Source organism: Schistocerca serialis, chromosome 1 (genome assembly GCF_023864345.2).
Source record: "Schistocerca serialis cubense isolate TAMUIC-IGC-003099 chromosome 1, iqSchSeri2.2, whole genome shotgun sequence".
NCBI classification, from domain to species: domain Eukaryota; kingdom Metazoa; phylum Arthropoda; class Insecta; order Orthoptera; family Acrididae; genus Schistocerca; species Schistocerca serialis.
The window spans coordinates 1,136,965,661-1,136,984,261 of record NC_064638.1 but is presented as its reverse complement, the minus strand read 5'-3'; the positions used below and the strand labels follow the sequence as shown (position 1 = coordinate 1,136,984,261).

The window sequence follows — 18,601 nt, the reverse complement described above, 5'->3', positions numbered from 1 at the left end:
AGGATACTACATTTTTGTCTTTTGTGAATGTTACATTCCTGAACATTTAAAGCAAGTTACCTATCATTGTGCCATTTTTAATTCTTACCAGAATATGACTGGATAATTGTGTAATATTTATCAGATAGTACTTCATTATAGACAACTGCATCATCTGCTAAAGAAAGTTACCATTAATGTTGTCAGTCAGATCACGAATATACAACATTCCAGTGAAGGTCCCAACACACTTCTTTGGGGCATCTGAAGTTACTTCTATATCTGTTGATGACTCTCCATCCAAGATAACATGTTGTGTCCCTAATATAGTAACAAATTTCGTTTGATGTTATATGTGATCATACTTTTGTTAGTATGTGTTGTGTGGTACTGAGGCAAATGCCATTCCTATGAATGTCATGCGGTAACAATGACTGGAGATATAAAGCGTAACAATTACACAAACACAGTTGTTAGCAAAGTTAATGGCCATCTTTTATATATTCATAGGATACTGGCAAATTGCAGTTTGTCCTTGATAAAGATTCATTAAAAAACATTTGAGCAGTGCAACGAATGGAGCTCAAGCCTGTGGTGTCCACATTAAGGTCAACTGAAATACTGCATTGAATGTATATAAGAATGGCAGTATGAATGATTACAGGCTTGTTATCTCAAGGGTAAGTGTAAAGGAAGTACAGTGGAACCTTGTGTAATGGGCATAATTTGTTACAGTATCTTACTTGTAGTGCAAAACACTCATTAAGTGAAACAATTTATCCCATATAAATTAATGTAAAATATGATAATGCATTCCATGCAGAAAAAACACTAAAAGTTTTATCTTATTCATGCCATTTATTCAAAGAAAATTATACATACAGTATTATGTACTTTATTATTATAACTAATTCTTTTTACTAGGAAACTATCTATAGTCATTTGTACCTGCTCATAATTCAGCACTTGGCGAAAATGTGAGACAGCATTATCGACAAATAAATTTGTAGCGCACGTAGCCACTGCTTTATTGCGGTGGTGATTTTCAATGTACAATGCAACAGATTCCCATGCTTTCAGCATTTCTCCTACTGTGCCAAAAGATTTCTGCTTTGCTGTTCCTACCTCCTCCTCCTCCTCCTCTCCATAACTTCCTACTGTGAGATACACTGCAACTTCACAAGCTCTTCGGTGGTCATTTTTTGACTGTGATCTTCCACGAGTTCATCAATATCATTGTCATCCACTTCTAGTTCCATGCTCTTAGCCAAAGACACAATCTCTTTGACTACAGGCTCCACAGGTACTGTCTCAAATATTTGCACACAAAAAACACTGTATGAATACAAGTTTAGAAAAATGTGTGATCACAAGCTGCATTAAGATGGTAGCAGAAAGAGTGCTAAACCCAGACTGCAGTACATACTAAAGACATTGTTCATATGCTACTGCTGACAATGAAAGGTGTTCATATTGTTGAATGTTTCCCCTGCTACATGTGTAATGGTTGGTGACGTCACACTAAATCGTCATCACTTGTTATGTGAAACATCTCTCTTAAGCAAGTAATTTTTTTACAATTTGTTTTGCTTTTTATGTGAATTGTGCAGTATGGGAGGTACTTGTTCAGCGAGGTTCCACTGTACATGAAAATTACATCAGGAAAACTGTCAGTCAGACAATACCACACAGAAATATACTTGGAAATTTCTTCAGAGTACAACTTCGGTTCCTTGATGTTACTTCTATACAGATATATATGTTTATAGTGGATCACAGAGTATTTCTTTAGATTTTGGAAACCACTACACTTAAGAGTTTTGAATGCTCAAAGAAAACAATGGAAAACATAGGAGAAGCACACAATGATAGTTTCCATAGAAGTGAAATTTCAATTAGTGATGTTTGCCATCATGTCACAGTTACAACCCTCACAATAGAAAGGGTAGTTCAGATGTCATTAACACCATAATGGGAGCAGCTTGAAGATTCATTGTGTTATAACACTGTGATTAATTCATTAAAGGAGAAAATCAGTTTTCTCAGTGATTCAGTGCTTTATGTAATTAATGAAAAATTACTTTATTCTGAAAAGATCATTTGATAGAAATTGTTCCAGCAGTGCGAAATTGTTCCTATCTGCTTTTCTACAACTATCACAGCAGCAGAATATACAAAACTCTTAAACAGTTTGAAACTTCTAGTTGTATAAACTATTCTAGAGATTGAAATTTAACACAGTGAATTTCAGTCATCATCCAAACGTGACATCACTGTATTGTTCATTCAATAGCTATTCGTGCTCACTTCTTAGCCTGTTATGTGCACATAGTACAATAACAATCTATGATTATCAGTTATGCGGTTAGATAGCGTATAAGGCAGATACAAAAATTTTTATGTACTTTCATTTTCTTTTAAGTTTTCATGGAGGATCCTCTGACTGTAGGAAGTATCAGTTAGCATACTTTTATTGCTGAATGTTATTGTCATTTCTCAAACGGATGCTCTAGTTGGCATCATTCCAAGCTGACAGTATTTTCTTCCATGGGTTAATTTTAACTTTGTATTCTAAAATTATCTGCATGTATGTGTTTTTTTTAGAATAATTATTGTCCAGTTTGCATAAGCTGTTAGAATTATCTCATTGTTATATAACTGCATTATCTGTGCCATGTTTATGATACACTGTCATTGTACAGAATAGATTGTTCTGGGTTTCAGAATGGATTGCTCTCTGCATTACCATACTTGGTGATGTGGCTGTTGAGTTTTGTTATGAGCCCTGTCTCATTCTGGTTGCAGAGGAGAGAAATTATAAGTCTGACAGCATCCAGGAAACTTTTCAATTCTATAGGTAATTTTTCAGTATAATTATTTTTAATCTTAATCAGATGAAAATGTTGCTTCTTTTATCGAATGAAAGACTTGTCAGTGGGTACAAGAGAAGCTAAACTTTTAAAAATGGATATAATAAATGCTGACTGTTTTCATTTTACTTGATGTGTATATGTAACTCTTATGACAAGATCAAACAATGGAAAATACAGGATGGAATATAACAGTATTATGAAAAGGATAGATGCCTCACACCATATAGCAGATATGCTGAGTCACAGATAAGGGCAACAAAGGACTGTCACAAAATGAGCTTTCAGCCAACAAGGCCTCTGTGGAAAATAGACAGCAGATCTCAGTTCACTCCATCCAACTGTGATCCATCCCCACTGCCCCCCAAATCAGCTCCTGTTAACTTTCTAGAATTTCTTAGCATTGAACCTTGCCTCGGCGTCATTCCCCAATCCATCACAACATGCAAACTAACCCTACACCCACAGAAAGAATCACAACTCACCACCTAAAAACTGATCCAACCTTATAATCCTACCTGCTGACAAAGGCTCCATCACTGTTGTTTTGAATTGCAATGATTACCTGGCAGAAGGGCTCTGCCCACTGTCAGATTCATCCACCTGCAAACCATGCCACAATGACGCCGTTCCATAAATTCAGCAGGATGTTCACTCTCTTCTCAAATCCTTGGGCCCATACCAGGATCTTTCCCCCGAGTCCATCTCTCTCCTCACCCCTACTACTCACTGCATGCCTACCTTATAGATGCTTCCTAAAGTCCATAAACCCAACCATCCAGGATGCCCCATTGTGGCTGGTTACTGTGCCCCCACTGTGAGAATCTCTGCTCTTGGAGACTGACACCATCAGCCTATTACCTACGTCCTACTCTCCTATATAAAAAATACCAACCATTTCCTCCACCAACTCTCCACAGTGTTTGTTCCTTTACCACATTGTGCCCTGCTGATCACTATTGATGCCACCTCCCTTTACACCAACATCCCTAATGCCCATGGTCTTGTCACTACTGAATGCCCAATGCCCAGTGCTCGATGGATTCCACACCAACCAACTCCTTCCTAATTGCCATGACCAACTGTATCCTCACCCACGGTTACTTCTCCTTTGAGGGCATTATCTACATTCAAATCCAGGGTACAGCTATGGGCATCCACATGGCATCATCCTATGCCGACCTATTTGTGGGGCATCTAGAGGAATCCTTCCGAAATACCCAGAGTTCCAAACCCCTCATCTGGTTCACATTCACTGATGACATCTTCATTATCTGGATCAAGGATGAGGACACCCTATCCACATTCCTCCAGAACCTCAACACCATCTCCTCTATTTACTTCAACCCAACAAGCCACCTTCCTTGATGTTGACCTCCACCTCAAAGATGGCTGCATCAGTACCTCTGATCATATCAAACCTACTGACCACCAGCAATACCTCCACTTTGACAGGTGCCACTGATTCCATACCAAGAAGTCCCTTCCATACAGCCTAGCCATCTGTGGCCGTCACATCTGCAGTCACAAGCAGTCCCTCTCGAAATATACCAGGGATCTCACAGAGGCCTTTATAGACTGTAATTAGCCTCCCAACCTTGCACAAAAACAGATTTCCCATGCCTCATCTTTGCAGTCACCCTCCAAGGCCTCACAGTCTGGCCACAGAGGAGAATTCCCCTCATGCCTCAGTATCACACAGGACTGGATCAACTGAATTACATTTTCATTGTGCCCTGAAATGAGAGATGTCCTAGCCACTATCCTCCCTACCCCTCCCACTGTGGTATTCTGCTGCCCACTGAACCTACACAATATCCTAGATCATCCCTACACAACCCCTGGCCCCAACCCCTTGCCTCCTGGCTCATATCCCTGTAATAGACCTAGATGCAAGACCCATCTTCCCACCACCACCTACTCCAGTCCAGTCACATACATCACCTATCCCATCAAATAAAGGACTTTGTGAGAAATTAGTCATGTAATTTACAAACTAAGCTTCAACCACTGTGCTGCATTCATCGTGGGCATGACAGCCAACAAGTTGTCCACCTGTGTGATAGCCATCAACAAACTGTGGCCAAGAAACAACTGGATATATCCTCTGTTCCCAGAACCCTCCTGGCCTCAACCTTCCCTGTTCGCATTCCAGTACTACATAGTCCTCTGCCATAGCTGAGTGGACAGCGCACTGGCTTGTCATGCTGGGGGGGGGGGGGGGGGGGGGGGGCCCAGGTCCAATTCCCAGCTAGGTTCTAGATTTTCTCTGCTTAAGGACTGGGTGTTTGTTTCATCTTCATCATCATCATCATTTCATCCTCATGGACACACAAGTCGCCGATATGGCGTCACCTCAGGCAATCAGGTCTACCCGCTGGGGCCCTCACCACACATCTCATTTCATTTCAGTTCTACATAGCCCTCTATTCCACCAGCACACCCAGTCTTTTTACTTCTCTCCTTTTCCATTACCCCCCCCCCCCCCCCCCTGTCTCCTGCCCTCTGCCTAACCTCCTGACTGCACCTGGCTGCCATACCCTCTCTCCATCTAATCCCTGAACACTCCCACTTGCAGTAATTTACTGTCCCCCATCCCTACCCTGCTATCCCTCCCCCTCCCTACCCTAGTTGCCTCCTCACCTCCACCCAGATGCCTCTCCCATCATGTGCTGCTGCTTGTAGTCTGGCTTCAGCTGCCAGTGACTGTGGTCATGTGTGCATGAGTTGCATGTGTGTGTGTGTGTGTGTGTGTGTGTGTGTGTGTGTGTGTGTGTGTGTGTGTGCATGTCTATTTTTGACAAAGACCTTGTTGGTCAAAAGCTCATTTTGTGACTTTTTTTTTGTTATGCCTGTCTGCGACTCTGCATCTCCGCTATATGGTGAGTGCTGAGTAGCAACTGTCCTTTTCATAATATTGTTTTATGCCAAGATAATGAATGTGCAGAAAGTAATTGATATTACAGGCGCCCCAGGTGATAGAATGCAATACATTCTCCAGAAAAAGTACCAAAAAGAGCCCATAGTGTGCTGAATGCTGAAATTGCTGATCTCCTTTTTTTTATGTAACTGATGTTGGTACCAGATTGTAATCCCCAGAGGTTACTCAGGGAAAATCATACCCATGAAAGACATCTCTTTTGCTTTATTTGTGGATTGTTTGTCCCTGAAAGCCACCAAGACTGGCACACAAGAAAATGGTTTTTCACCAGAACGGTGCTCCAGCCAACATTCATTTATTGAGCAGTCACAATGGTGAAAATAGCTAGAATTCAAATCAGTGCTATCTTATTTGCTTTATTCAACCCTACACTTAACTTGAAAAGTTGGTCTTGGCAGGAAGAAACTTTCAACAAACAAGGAACTGATTAGCTCCATACTGGGGTACTTCCCAGAATATGACAGAACCTATTTCTTGTATGAAATGAAGAAAAAATTTGGTATCTCACTGGGTTATGTGTACTGAATAAATTAGAATTTGTGAACTACTCCTTTGGACTTTCTTAGCCAGGTTTGCCATGTGTGTGTGTGTGTGTGTGTGTGTGTGTGTGTGTGTGTGTGGAGAGAGAGAGAGAGAGAGAGAGAGAGAGAGATAGAGATAGAGAGGGAGATTGGGGGGGGGGGGGGGGGGCCTTGTATAACCAAGCCAGATCAACTTTTGAATTGTCTAGACTCCAATCAGTCCATCTTTCTTGTAGATTGGAAGAAATATTTTGTAAGCATCAACTTGTAACACAATACTTCATAGCTGGAAGAGCACTCAACACAATTTAGCTCTGGAGTTTCTGTCTGTGTGCAAGCAGTGATGTGTACAGAGTTTTCTTTGCAAGAGGATATATGTATTACAGCTGATACAAACAGGAGATCTGCTTCTACTATGCTGCAATATCACCAAGGGCAAGCACTAAAAGTGTTGCACTGTTATGCTATATACTTCTATTGTTGCTGAAAATAATACTGTGGGGAACAAGCCAAAGCTGGACATCAGTAACTTGACATTGATCAGTACTATAAAGGATGACGTCAACACTAAAATCTCTAAATACAATGACTTCTCACTTATTTCTTTTATCTGTAATTTTTAAGTTATGAATGAACAATGAAACAAAAGTTACTGAAACTTGTCCCATAAAGCAGTAATTTTTTATCATAATGACCAGTATGTTGATTAATAGCAATAAAGGTAAATTCTGGATACAACAGTACATAGTAGATTGATATGTGGCACATAAACACATGTAACAGAAAACAATGTTCACTAGCTTTCAAGTGTTTACTTCTTTCCTAATAGAAATTACACACATTCAGGCACAAAACCTCATGGACAACTAAACACACACTACTATGCCCACACGACACTGAGTATTGATTTTTAATTATTGAGGACAGTTTTCTGAGCTAATAGATTTTGAGAGGGGGTAGGGAAGGATGCATGATATCTTTCTTTATTTCTTATATGCCTACCCCTTCAGAATTTCTTTCTATTATTGTGCAGCCAGTGAGTCATCTGTCTGTCCCACTCTTATCTTGCACAAGCCCACTACCCCTTCCTTACCTCATGCATCCTTCCCTACCCCCTCCACACATCTGTTGCCCAAAATAATCATTCTCAATAAACAAAAATCAGTAATCAATGTTGCTCTGGTAGTGCGCATTTCAGTGTCTGTTTGGTTGTGTATGTGAATATGTGTAATTTCCATGAGAAAAAGATCCAAAGCTTGAAAGCTAGTGATCCATTGTTATGGGATTTACTCAACATTATGAATGAATGAATGAGTTGTTCTTACTTTGAACAACAACTGCTGTTGAAACTAACTGATTTATTTTTTTAGTCCTAAAAGACATACCAAATTATTTTACTTCGGAACACAAAAGATGACTATTTTAATCTTAAATAACAAACTGCAACATCAAAACCAAGCTATTAGTTCTCTCTCAATAAAACATTTTGGCATAGTAAAGTAAAAATAACAGGATGGATCATAAACTGTAGAAGTATAATCAAATACAGTTCATTCATTTTATCATTTTCCATAGGCTGATCACGAAAGTACTGGAGTTCTAACAGTGAAGTGCTCATAAGTAAATTATGGGGACACACAAGTAATGTTTCTCAAGTAATACTGTAAATGCTACATATATGCATTACATATTTGTATAGCTTGTTTTTGTTCCAGTTGTTCATACAGTAGAGGAGCGTGTTGTACCTTGAGGATAGTGTACCCTGGAACACACAATATTTCCTAGTCAGTGTTTCAATCTAGTGGTTGAGTTTCGAATTAAATGAAGGAGCATGCATTGTAGACTGTCATAAACTGTTTGCAGCATTTTCTGCTGTTTCTGTTATTGTGAAATACGAGGTTGTGTTTTGTGCAGTGTCAGTAAATACCATGTTATGAGTTCTACATATTTAAATGCTGTATAATATATTTATGTTGTTTTGAGGTTACTGATAATTCTTCCATTACAGAGTTTTATGGCAAGTAAATTACAATATATTTTAAAACTAGCTACTTAATGTGTGGACATTTAAGTTGTATTTTGTCAGTCATGTACTATCTAGCACCTAGAAATGGATTTTTTAAATTTTTTTAAGTATAATGTTTGCAAATGAACAGAGTTTTTCTAATGTCCTAACAATTTTACTGCCTCAAAAATGGAAATTTGCATTAGTTGCCAATAATTCCTATTTCAAAATTTTAGTTTCTGACTGGTTTTTGATAATATTTTGTCTTATATTACTGGTATGGATAATTTAGAAATAATGTAACACACAGACTATTATAGACTCTAATGACAAGATTTTTCTTGGCTGCAACACTTTTAAATCTGGATAGAATATTTGTTCCTTGGTACATGACCATATTGTACCTTGGAACTGTCTTTCACATTTGGAGAAATCTTACTTTTCTGGAGCAATATCTGTAATTTTAGAGAAAGACTGCAGCACACAGAAAGTGAATGCTATCTTTTCAGAATGCAGAATGGAATAAAGAGGCAAAAGACTAAAAAGTGTTTCAAGGTGTAACACTGTGTCCTACCAAAAGGGAGAAAGTGTGTAATGAAAACAACACTTTTTTTACAGCTCATTATGGTCCTGCTGCAGCACTTATTGGCGTAGCATTAGCCCCTGTGGACAACCCAGACTTGGTGGTTGCACTTCTCACAATTGCTGTTGGTCTCAATGCTGGAACTTTTGTAGGCTTCCAAATAAACCATGTGGATCTTTCTCCTAATTTTGCTGGAACTCTGATGGGAATAACCAATGGACTTGGAAACATCATGTCCATTGTAGGCCCACTTGTGGTTGGAGTCATTCTTGGCACTGAGGTAAGTAGTTGATTTATTACAGCAGCAATATGGCTAAGTTTTTGGATAATTTGAGTAGAAATTAGTTATAAAGGACACACTGAAAGCTTACAAATGTTTGCAGATTTTACCGTGAACCTACAGAAATACATAAGTTAAGCTGCTTGTTTGTAATGATTATCTAAATAATGATGTGGTATAAACTTAGTATATATACATAAAAGAGGAGCAAGATTCAACAAGAAGCAATTTTTGCATTTTATTCTTCGTGGTTTAGTGGCAGGTTGCTGAATTTAAGTATATTTGTGCAATGTCTGTAAGTAAGAAGTGTTCATAGAGTCCAAAAATTTATATGTCTGACCAGATTGTGGCAAAAATTCCCAGTGACATATTCAGCGAACACTGGCTAAACACATGCAACCTCACTTGTGCTACAAAGATCTTTTACATGAAAATTTGGGTAAAACAAATCTTTTTACTAAAGGAACCACTGAGTTTGTTAACACACACATAGAGTCCCATAAATGCAATTCTAATAAGATTATCTCATTATTAATAGTATTGGATGAAACCTGTGCTCATCTTGTATGTGAGAGATGGCAGAGCACATGACAAGAAGTACACCAAGGAAAGAAAAATATGACCTCACATGCAGAAAAAGTCATGAAGACCTTATTAGTTCTTATTACTCAAAGGCAGAGTCTTAATGAAGATTGTTATACTTCACTACTGAACAATGTGTAGCATGCTGTTCTGGTTGAACATCTACATTTACGTTAGATGGCACAGATGAATGAAAGTTCCTCTGACCACATTCCATGTGTTCTGTGTGTGTTGCACACTGTAAAATTGACACAGCATACCATAAGGAGCAGAATGGTCTGATATTCATCTCAGGAACAAGCCGAGATGGTGTTTGTGTACTGCCAAACGATGGAAACGGTTGAGAGGCAGCATACCCTGTAGAACACAGTCCTCCAAATCTGGTGTATGTGCAGCACACCAACTCCCTGCATTTTCACCTGTCTGAAAGGACCCATTGAAAATCCAGGATGGGATGTAACAGTGTCATGAAAAGAATAGCTGCTACTCATAATATAGCAGAAATGCACAGCAAAAAGACTGTCAGAAAGTTAGCTTTCGACGAACAAGGCTTTTGTCAAAAATGGACAACAAACACAAACACATGCAACTGCAACTCACCCACACTCCTGTTAACTAGTCTGGGTATTCTGACATTGGCCCCTCTCTCTCTCTCTCTCTCTCTCTCTCTCTCTCTATATATATATATATATATATATATATATATATATATATATATATATATATATATATAAAAAAACAAAGATGAGGTGACTTACCGAACAAAAGCGCTGGCAGGTCGATAGACACACAAACAAACACAAACATACACACAAAATTCAAGCTTTTGCAACAAACTGTTGCCTCATCAGGAAAGAGGGAAGGAGAGGGGAAGACGAAAGGAAGTGGGTTTTAAGGGAGAGGGTAAGGAGTCATTCCAATCCCGGGAGCGGAAAGACTTACCTTAGGGGGAAAAAAGGACAGGTATACACTCGCACACACGCACATATCCATCCACACATACAGACACAAGCAGACATATTTAAGGAAACATTCCACGTGGGAAAAATTATATATAAAAACAAAGATGAGGTGACTTACCGAACAAAAGCGCTGGCAGGTCGATAGACACACAAACAAACATATGGTCTTTAAATATGTCTGCTTGTGTCTGTATGTGTGGATGGATATGTGCGTGTGTGCGAGTGTATACCTGTCCTTTTTTCCCCCTAAGGTAAGTCTTTCCGCTCCCGGGATTGGAATGACTCCTTACCCTCTCCCTTAAAACCCACTTCCTTTCGTCTTCCCCTCTCCTTCCCTCTTTCCTGATGAGGCCACAGTTTGTTGCGAAAGCTTGAATTTTGTGTGTATGTTTGTGTTTGTTTGTGTGTCTATCAACCTGCCAGCGCTTTTGTTCGGTAAGTCACCTCATCTTTGTTTTTATATATAATTTTTCCCACGTGGAATGTTTCCTTCCATTATATATATATATATATATATATATATATATATATATATATATATATATATATTCCTTACAGTCGTTTCTTGTTAACAATATCAACTTATTACCAAGAATAAGCAGCTTCCACTCAGTTAATACTCAGCAGAAATCCAATCTTCATTTGGATCAGACTTCCTTAACTCTTGTGCAGAAAGGTGTGCAGTATACTGCTGCATCCACTTTCAATCAACTACCACAAGAATTCAAAAATCTTAGTAGTAATCCATGAGCTTTCAAATTAAATCTGAAGAGTTTCCTCATGGGTCACTCCTTCTATTCTGAGTTCCTTGAAAAATTAAGCTGATCCTTATGTTGTATTGTTGATTGCATTTACTCAAACCTATGGCTTGACTTTTTTTCGGATTCATAAACATTTTATCTAATCTTTTATTACATTATGTTGTAATTTCATGTACTGACACATTCTGTGACATTGGAGATTTGCCCCTCAATTTGGTCCTAGATGCAGGGGGGGGTGGGGGGTGGAAGGTGTAGTGGGAAGGAGAGAAGTAAAAAGTGTATGTGTGCGCAGGTGCGGGTGTGTTCTGTGTATTTTTGATAAAGGCCTTGATGGCCAAAAGGTAACTTTCTGACAGGCTTTTTGTTGTGCCTTTCTGTGACTCAGCACCTCTGCTATATGATGAGTAGCAACTATCCTTTTCATAATACTGAAAGGACCCATGATCACACAAACAACTAAAGTGGGCTTGAAATGTTGTGTGATGTGGTTGGTGTCTATGAGGGTACTTGTTTTGGAATAGCCGTGCTTCCTCTTGATTGTTTCCATCTGCTTGGCCATGTGGAAACACCATCTCAGTTTGTTCTTGGACGTGAACACCTGACCATTCTGCTGCTTAAAGCACACTGTATAAATCACAGTCTGCAGCACACAAGGAACACACTACATGTGGTCAGAGGAACTTCCATCTGTTGGTGCCCTCTACAATGGCAATGATGCAATTCTGGTCACATGTTCACAGGACATTTTGGCCTCCCTGGAGTTTGTTAGTTTTGTTAATCTTAACCCTTTATACATAAATGACATCCCATACTGATTAAGGAAAAATGTTCTTTGTTGATGATGCAAAAAATAATCATCACTCTCAACAGAGCTGGAACAATAAGAAGATCAATAAATGAAATATTCAAAAGTACAGGGTGTGGTGTGGGAGCTTCCTTATTTTTAAAAATCATAAAAGAGGAAATATTGGAGATATCAATTGAATTCTCTTTTTCTTTATAAAGAGGCACATTTAAAGTTTTATTTCATTAGGCTTTGAAAATGATATCCTGAAAGTGGCCTCCATTGTGCCCAATGCACTTGGAGCATCGAAATCAGAAGTTTAGGTCCAGTTTGTCCAGAATGTCTCTGTGTTGACAATAATAGCATGAATATTGTTCTACAGCTCACACAGAGTCGGTGGATGATTGGTATACCCCAGGGAGTTAAGATAACCCCAAAAGAAACAAATCAGAGGGGGCTAAGTCTGGTGAGTGTGCTGGTCACTGAAGAGCACCCCTCAAAGAGTTTTCACACAAGAGTGTCATTGGTATTCATGCTGTGTGAGATGTGATGCCATCTTGTTGGAACCAGACATCAGCCACATCCATTTCTTCAAGTTTAGGGAGAAAAAACTCCTCAGTCATCTGGACATAATGCTCAGAAGTGACTGTAAGTGCCCTCTCATTCTCTTCAAAAAAGCATGGGCCAGTAATGTCAATTTTCAATAACACACACCAAACTCACAGTCTTAATGTGGGGACTTCATGAAGTTTTTGCAGATTTCATGCTATTCTGGTATCCCATGTTTTGTTTATTTGCACATCCAGACAAAGGAAATGTGCCTCATCACTGAAGAGCATGAGGACATTATGAGGCAGGCTTTTGATCAAGAGTTTATGTGCATTTTTGCGAAACAAAATAGTGTGGATTGAGTGTGTGAACCACTGCCAGTTTGTTTGGATGAATTTCAGGTCTTCGTGAAGAATTTGTGTCAATGTGTAATCAGAAATTGAAAAAGCAGCTGCATGTTTGAAAGCAAATCACTTGGGGGAATTCAAAATTGCCAACCTTATTTTCTTGATGTTTTCTGGTGTGCTGGTTGTTTTTGAAGGTGCTGGTCTCTGTTTCTGCTCATCACCAGTATCCATAAATATGCCCACTCTGACCCCAAAACCTATAATTCCTGATTCAAGTAATTATTAAATTCTGTCTCTGTTGATTTTTCATGACATGAATTTCATCCTCCTTAACAGTACACTGAGCAAACAGGGTGGAAAGTTCAGAAATGCCGACTGATCGAAAGAATTGGTACTTAGCTGGTAAAATTCTTCTTCATTGTTTCTCATGGTTCACATCTAGGGGTCTTCTTTATCACTTTCCTGTGGAAGATTGATAGAATATTTGGATTTGCAGTAGCTCATAGGTTTGTTCTTGTTGTATCAATTTTGATAAAAAAAAAATGGACACATTTCAGTTTTCACTGTGTTGATATATTCTTGAAATCATTTCATTAATTTTAAGTAACACTTTTTTTTGTGGTTCACAATTATAGAAAGATACTTTTGAGCATTGTTATTTAGACATAATGGGCAACAATCACCCAACATGTAGCCATATATAACTCCTCTCGGCAAACTAATCCCCAGCAGCTAACTTACTTTACCTGCTGACAGTCCATAGATTGTTAAATACAAAGATAACAACACATTTGTCTACGATTATTAAATTTCTCCATGCTTTTATACCTCTCAGACATTTACATCCATCAAAATAATGAAAACAATTTTTTTATCAGAGATGTTTACAAAATTTATGACAATTAAAAATGGGTATCATAAAACATATCGTATCAGAATTTACACTTGGTGCATAGAACAAGATGTAGTCATACCATTTTCATTCCACAAGTCCACCAGTCAGAATGTGAGCATGAGAATGACAACTAACAGGCTGATGTAAACATAAAGGGAACTGGTCTCACTACAATTTTACACTTTATACAGTACAAAATAGTCTGTTAAATGTAATTGGATAAATAAAAAAAACTACACACCAAGTGGTGACAGAACACACACATAAAAGGAGATTATAATTAGGCAAGCTTTCAGGCAGAAGGTTTGAAGGGGAAGGAAGAGAAGTGAAGGAAATCAGCAACATTTGAGCTATGTGTAATTGCTGATTTTGGTGGTGAAGACATCAGAGAACTATCTTACATTGCATACTTCCTTGATGTAATATAGAGTAATTTTATGGTTTTACGGGGCAATTGTGTGTGCGTGCGTGCACACACACACACACACACACACACACACACACACACAAAGTATTCCTTTCACGTAATCATGTTGTAAGGATAATATCTAGTTTTAATCCTCAAACTTCATTTAGGCAACTATTTAAAAATATAAACATACATACAGCAGCTTGAAAATATTTTTACTGTCTTATGATGTGTATTTGTGATGAATCTGGTATTATCTGAAAATAATAGTGCTATTCATAAACAAAACACTAGGAACAAAATGTGTCCGTACTATAGAAGAATTAACCACATGCAGAAAGGACCACAAAGTATGCAGCAATAAAAATGACTGATCATTTCCCTTGTGAATCAAAGCTGCTGGCAGGTAATTAAAGTTTTAAAAACAAAGTGAAATTATTTATGCTTGACAACTCTTACCCCATTAATTAATTTATGAGTAGATGATATGTGTGTGGTTGGCAGACTTTCATCAAATTTTATTGTATATCAAGATTAAAACAAAACATCCAGTTTTGTAAATGGCCATTATTCATAGAGATAAATTTTATTTGTTAACCTACTGATAAGTTCCACATGAATATGAACCATGGAACATAGGAAGAAATTAATCTAAAATATAAACTGCGCATAGTGTGGTGAAACAAAAGACTGGTGCCTAAGCCTAAATGCATTATAGCTGTCACACAGACTGACTGTCTAACTAGCTGCCAAACAACAAAACTGACTGGAAACTTCAAAGTTCTGCTATCAATTGATCACTATGAAAACTGATCATACTGATTTCAGGCTCTGATGCTTAAAGCATCCAGGCCTGCTGTAACCATAGGTCTGCAAATGTATGGCACTGTTCACATGTGTCATGAAACTCTTTGGGTCATGGCAGGAGAATATAAAATTGTCAGAATGCTTACTCCAATGTGCAGTTCTGTTGGAAGCCATTATTCTAGTCAAGGTGAAAGAATATTGGAAGGAGTATACTCAGGGAACACAATGGATTCTGAATGCTTGACATGCCAAGTTTTTTCTATCCTCACACATAATTAAACAAAGTCTGGTTAAACAGACTATAACATGAACTTAGAATACCATCTGCTTACACCACTCTTTAGCTGTTATTGTTGTTGTTGAGGTTTTCCATCTGTAGTCGGGTTTGATGCAGCTTTCCATGTTACTCTATCCTGTGCAAGCCTCTTCATTACCAAATAACTACTGCAACTTACACCCTACTGTAACTGCTTATTCTATTCATCTATTGGTCTCCCTGTAAAATTTTTACCCCCTGCCCCCCTGTGCACTTCCCTCCAGTACTAAATTGGTGAACCCATGACGTCTCAGAATGTGGCTTATCAACCAATCCCTTTGTCTAGTCAGGTTGTGCAACAATTAATTTCTTTTTCTGTTCAGTATTTTCTCATTAGTTATGCAATCTACCAACTTAATCTTCAGCATTCCTCCATAGCACCATATTTTAAAAGCTTCTATTCTCTTCTTGTTTAAACTTTTTCGTACATGTTTCACTTCCATATGGGTTACACCCTATACAAACACTTTCAAAAAAGTCTTCTTAACACTTCAATCTGCATTCAATATTTTATACCCTCCCTACTTCAGTCATTGTCAGTTATTCTGTTGCCCAGATAACTAACTCATCTACTACTCTAAGTGTCTCGTTTCCTAATACAATTCCCTCAGCATCACCTGATTTAATTTGTCTATATTCCATTATCCTCATTTTGATTTTGTTGATGTTCATCTTATATCCTCCTTTGCAGACTCTGTCCATTCTATTCAACTCGTTTTCCAAGTCTTTTGTTATATCTGACAGCTATCTGGCAGATTTGTTGGGAAACATCAAGAAATCAGTGTCCAAAAATCCTATGGCAGTACTCAACATGCACAAACTCAGATCAGTCATTATGAAATAGGAATAATGCAAGCAGGAGGATAATGACCAATCAGTTATATTTCAGATCAGTAATTTTTGGATATATAAAAATGTTATATGCCTTGAAGTTCAGATATTCTGTTCTTTTTAATTAGTATATTCAGACTAAGTCAAAATAATATTTATGGGACACCATTTTTGTCATGTAAATGATTTTAAATTAATATAAGCTGTAATGCTGGCCAACAGTGGTACACATATTTAATGAAATTACTATTAATCACTATATGTGTCCATGCCAGTTGAGTGTCCAAACCGAAATAAATAGTCAGAATCTTTGCACAATCTTATTACTAGATTCACTCTCTGCGGAGGATCACTACAGTCACAGAGGATCTTGTGTGCCTTCCTAGTCAGTGAAAAATTTTCACAATACATTCCTTTCCTTTAACTACTTGAAAAGATTATTTGCTTCATTTCTTAACATGTGGCACTTTTGAATCACTTCTTATAATAAAGGATTTGCACAAATACACACCAAGTTATACTATAAAATCAAGCAACAAGCTCAGTGTCCAAGAAAATGGTTGGACAGTCATTGATGGAGGGGATTTATTTATCCAAGCATTCATGAAAACAGCAAAGAAGTTGCAGGTATGAGGAAAACAAAACAAAAGAAGACCTTAAATGGAATTAGGCAAATATTAAAAGGGAATCAAGAGGGTAAGGCAAACAGTAAGAGGGACATGCTGAATAACACCAGAGTATTCAAAAAGTCATTGAGAGGATATGGGAAGATACTATGAACTTATGTTTACAGAAACAACTGAAAACAATAAGTGTATGAAGAAGGCAAAATATAAACTTATGTTAAAAAAAAAAGGAGAGAGAGAGAATTGTAGATGCATTTCAAGACTTATTAAAATGTTTGTATAGTGTAGTAAGAGATAAATTGGATGAGGCACAGAATATTACTTAAGGCAGGAATAAACTTACAAAAGAATTTTCAGAATGTCTGCAGAGGAAGGCAGTTCCCCAAATCTGGCACAATGTTGTAATTATTTTACTTCACATGAAAGGATACAGAAAAGACCAAAAAGGATACAGTTTTCTCCCTATTATCTGTAATGGACAAGATATTCATTAAAATTTTCACCTACAGCTTAGAAAAACATTAAATTATACGTTGCTGCAACTGAAATCATCTTCACACCAGTGAGTGATATCACCTGTTCTATGGTTGGTTGCTTGTGCAGGGCGTGGCTGGACCATTTCTCAGTGCAGTGCTGAAAAGAATATTTGTCCTTTTCATATCTTAATACAGGTGATATTGCACAAGGAGAGGAGGGAGACAGTGTGGTCAGCCGTAGTGTGATATTGGGTCCACATTGGAGTGGAATGAGGGAGTCGTGGAGCTGTTCTGTGGAGGCAGCATTGTAGTTGGAGTTGTGTCAAACTCTGTTTTCTCATGCTTAAGTGGTAGGTGCTCCCCTATGGCTATATGGCAATGACGGTATAGGCTTAGTCAGCTGATAACCATGACATAATCATGTTTGGATTATTGATGTGGTGGGGGGGGGGGGGGGGGGGGGAGGGGTTTGTAGCTGCAAGTTAATTGTCTTGGTAGAGACCCTTTGTTGGACAGCCTTCCCCATACTGTCTTACAATGACATGGCTGGTAGCATTACAGTTAACTGGTCGAGACACAACTACTGGGCATGCAATTACTTGATGTCCTACACAACATCATAACTGAATTGCAAATCAAATGTTCATCACATATTATTCCTGGTTCATCTGTGCAAGTTTTGGGTGACATATCACAGAACTGCTTTAGACCCATGTCCTATTCATCATGCAGAAGGCTATTTTCAACTGACTGCATGGGCTGTCACATCTTGGTGTTCGCGCGCTAATTGTAATTTTTCACAGACTATTTCAAATGGCCAAATGTCCAACGTGATTGTAATTACTGGACTCGAGCTTGTAGAGCCTACCAACACTCTTAAGACAGACCAAAATGCTTGCAGTTTGATACCCAAGACCAGTTCCAGCATGTGCACCTAGACCTTGTCAGGCCCCTCACTGAGTCAGAAGGCTTCTGTTACATTATGTGGATATGGAGGCACAGGAGGTTGGAGAACAATGAACTACCCTGATGCAGATGCACTGCAGAAGAAAATCCCACTAGTATGTCGTTGCATGG

General features: G+C 38.3%; 1 protein-coding gene across 2 annotated transcripts in view; it reads left to right on the top strand.

The window, feature by feature from the left end:
- LOC126417450 (putative inorganic phosphate cotransporter) overlaps window positions 1-18,601 on the top strand; it is a 421,312-nt gene that overhangs the window by 381,103 nt on the left and 21,608 nt on the right. For both annotated transcript variants that reach the window (XM_050085118.1, XM_050085119.1), the window contains exons 7-8: window positions 2,704-2,836; window positions 8,935-9,179. In XM_050085118.1, coding sequence (XP_049941075.1) covers window positions 2,704-2,836; window positions 8,935-9,179 — 378 coding nt within the window. The remainder of the gene's footprint in view (window positions 1-2,703; window positions 2,837-8,934; window positions 9,180-18,601) is intronic.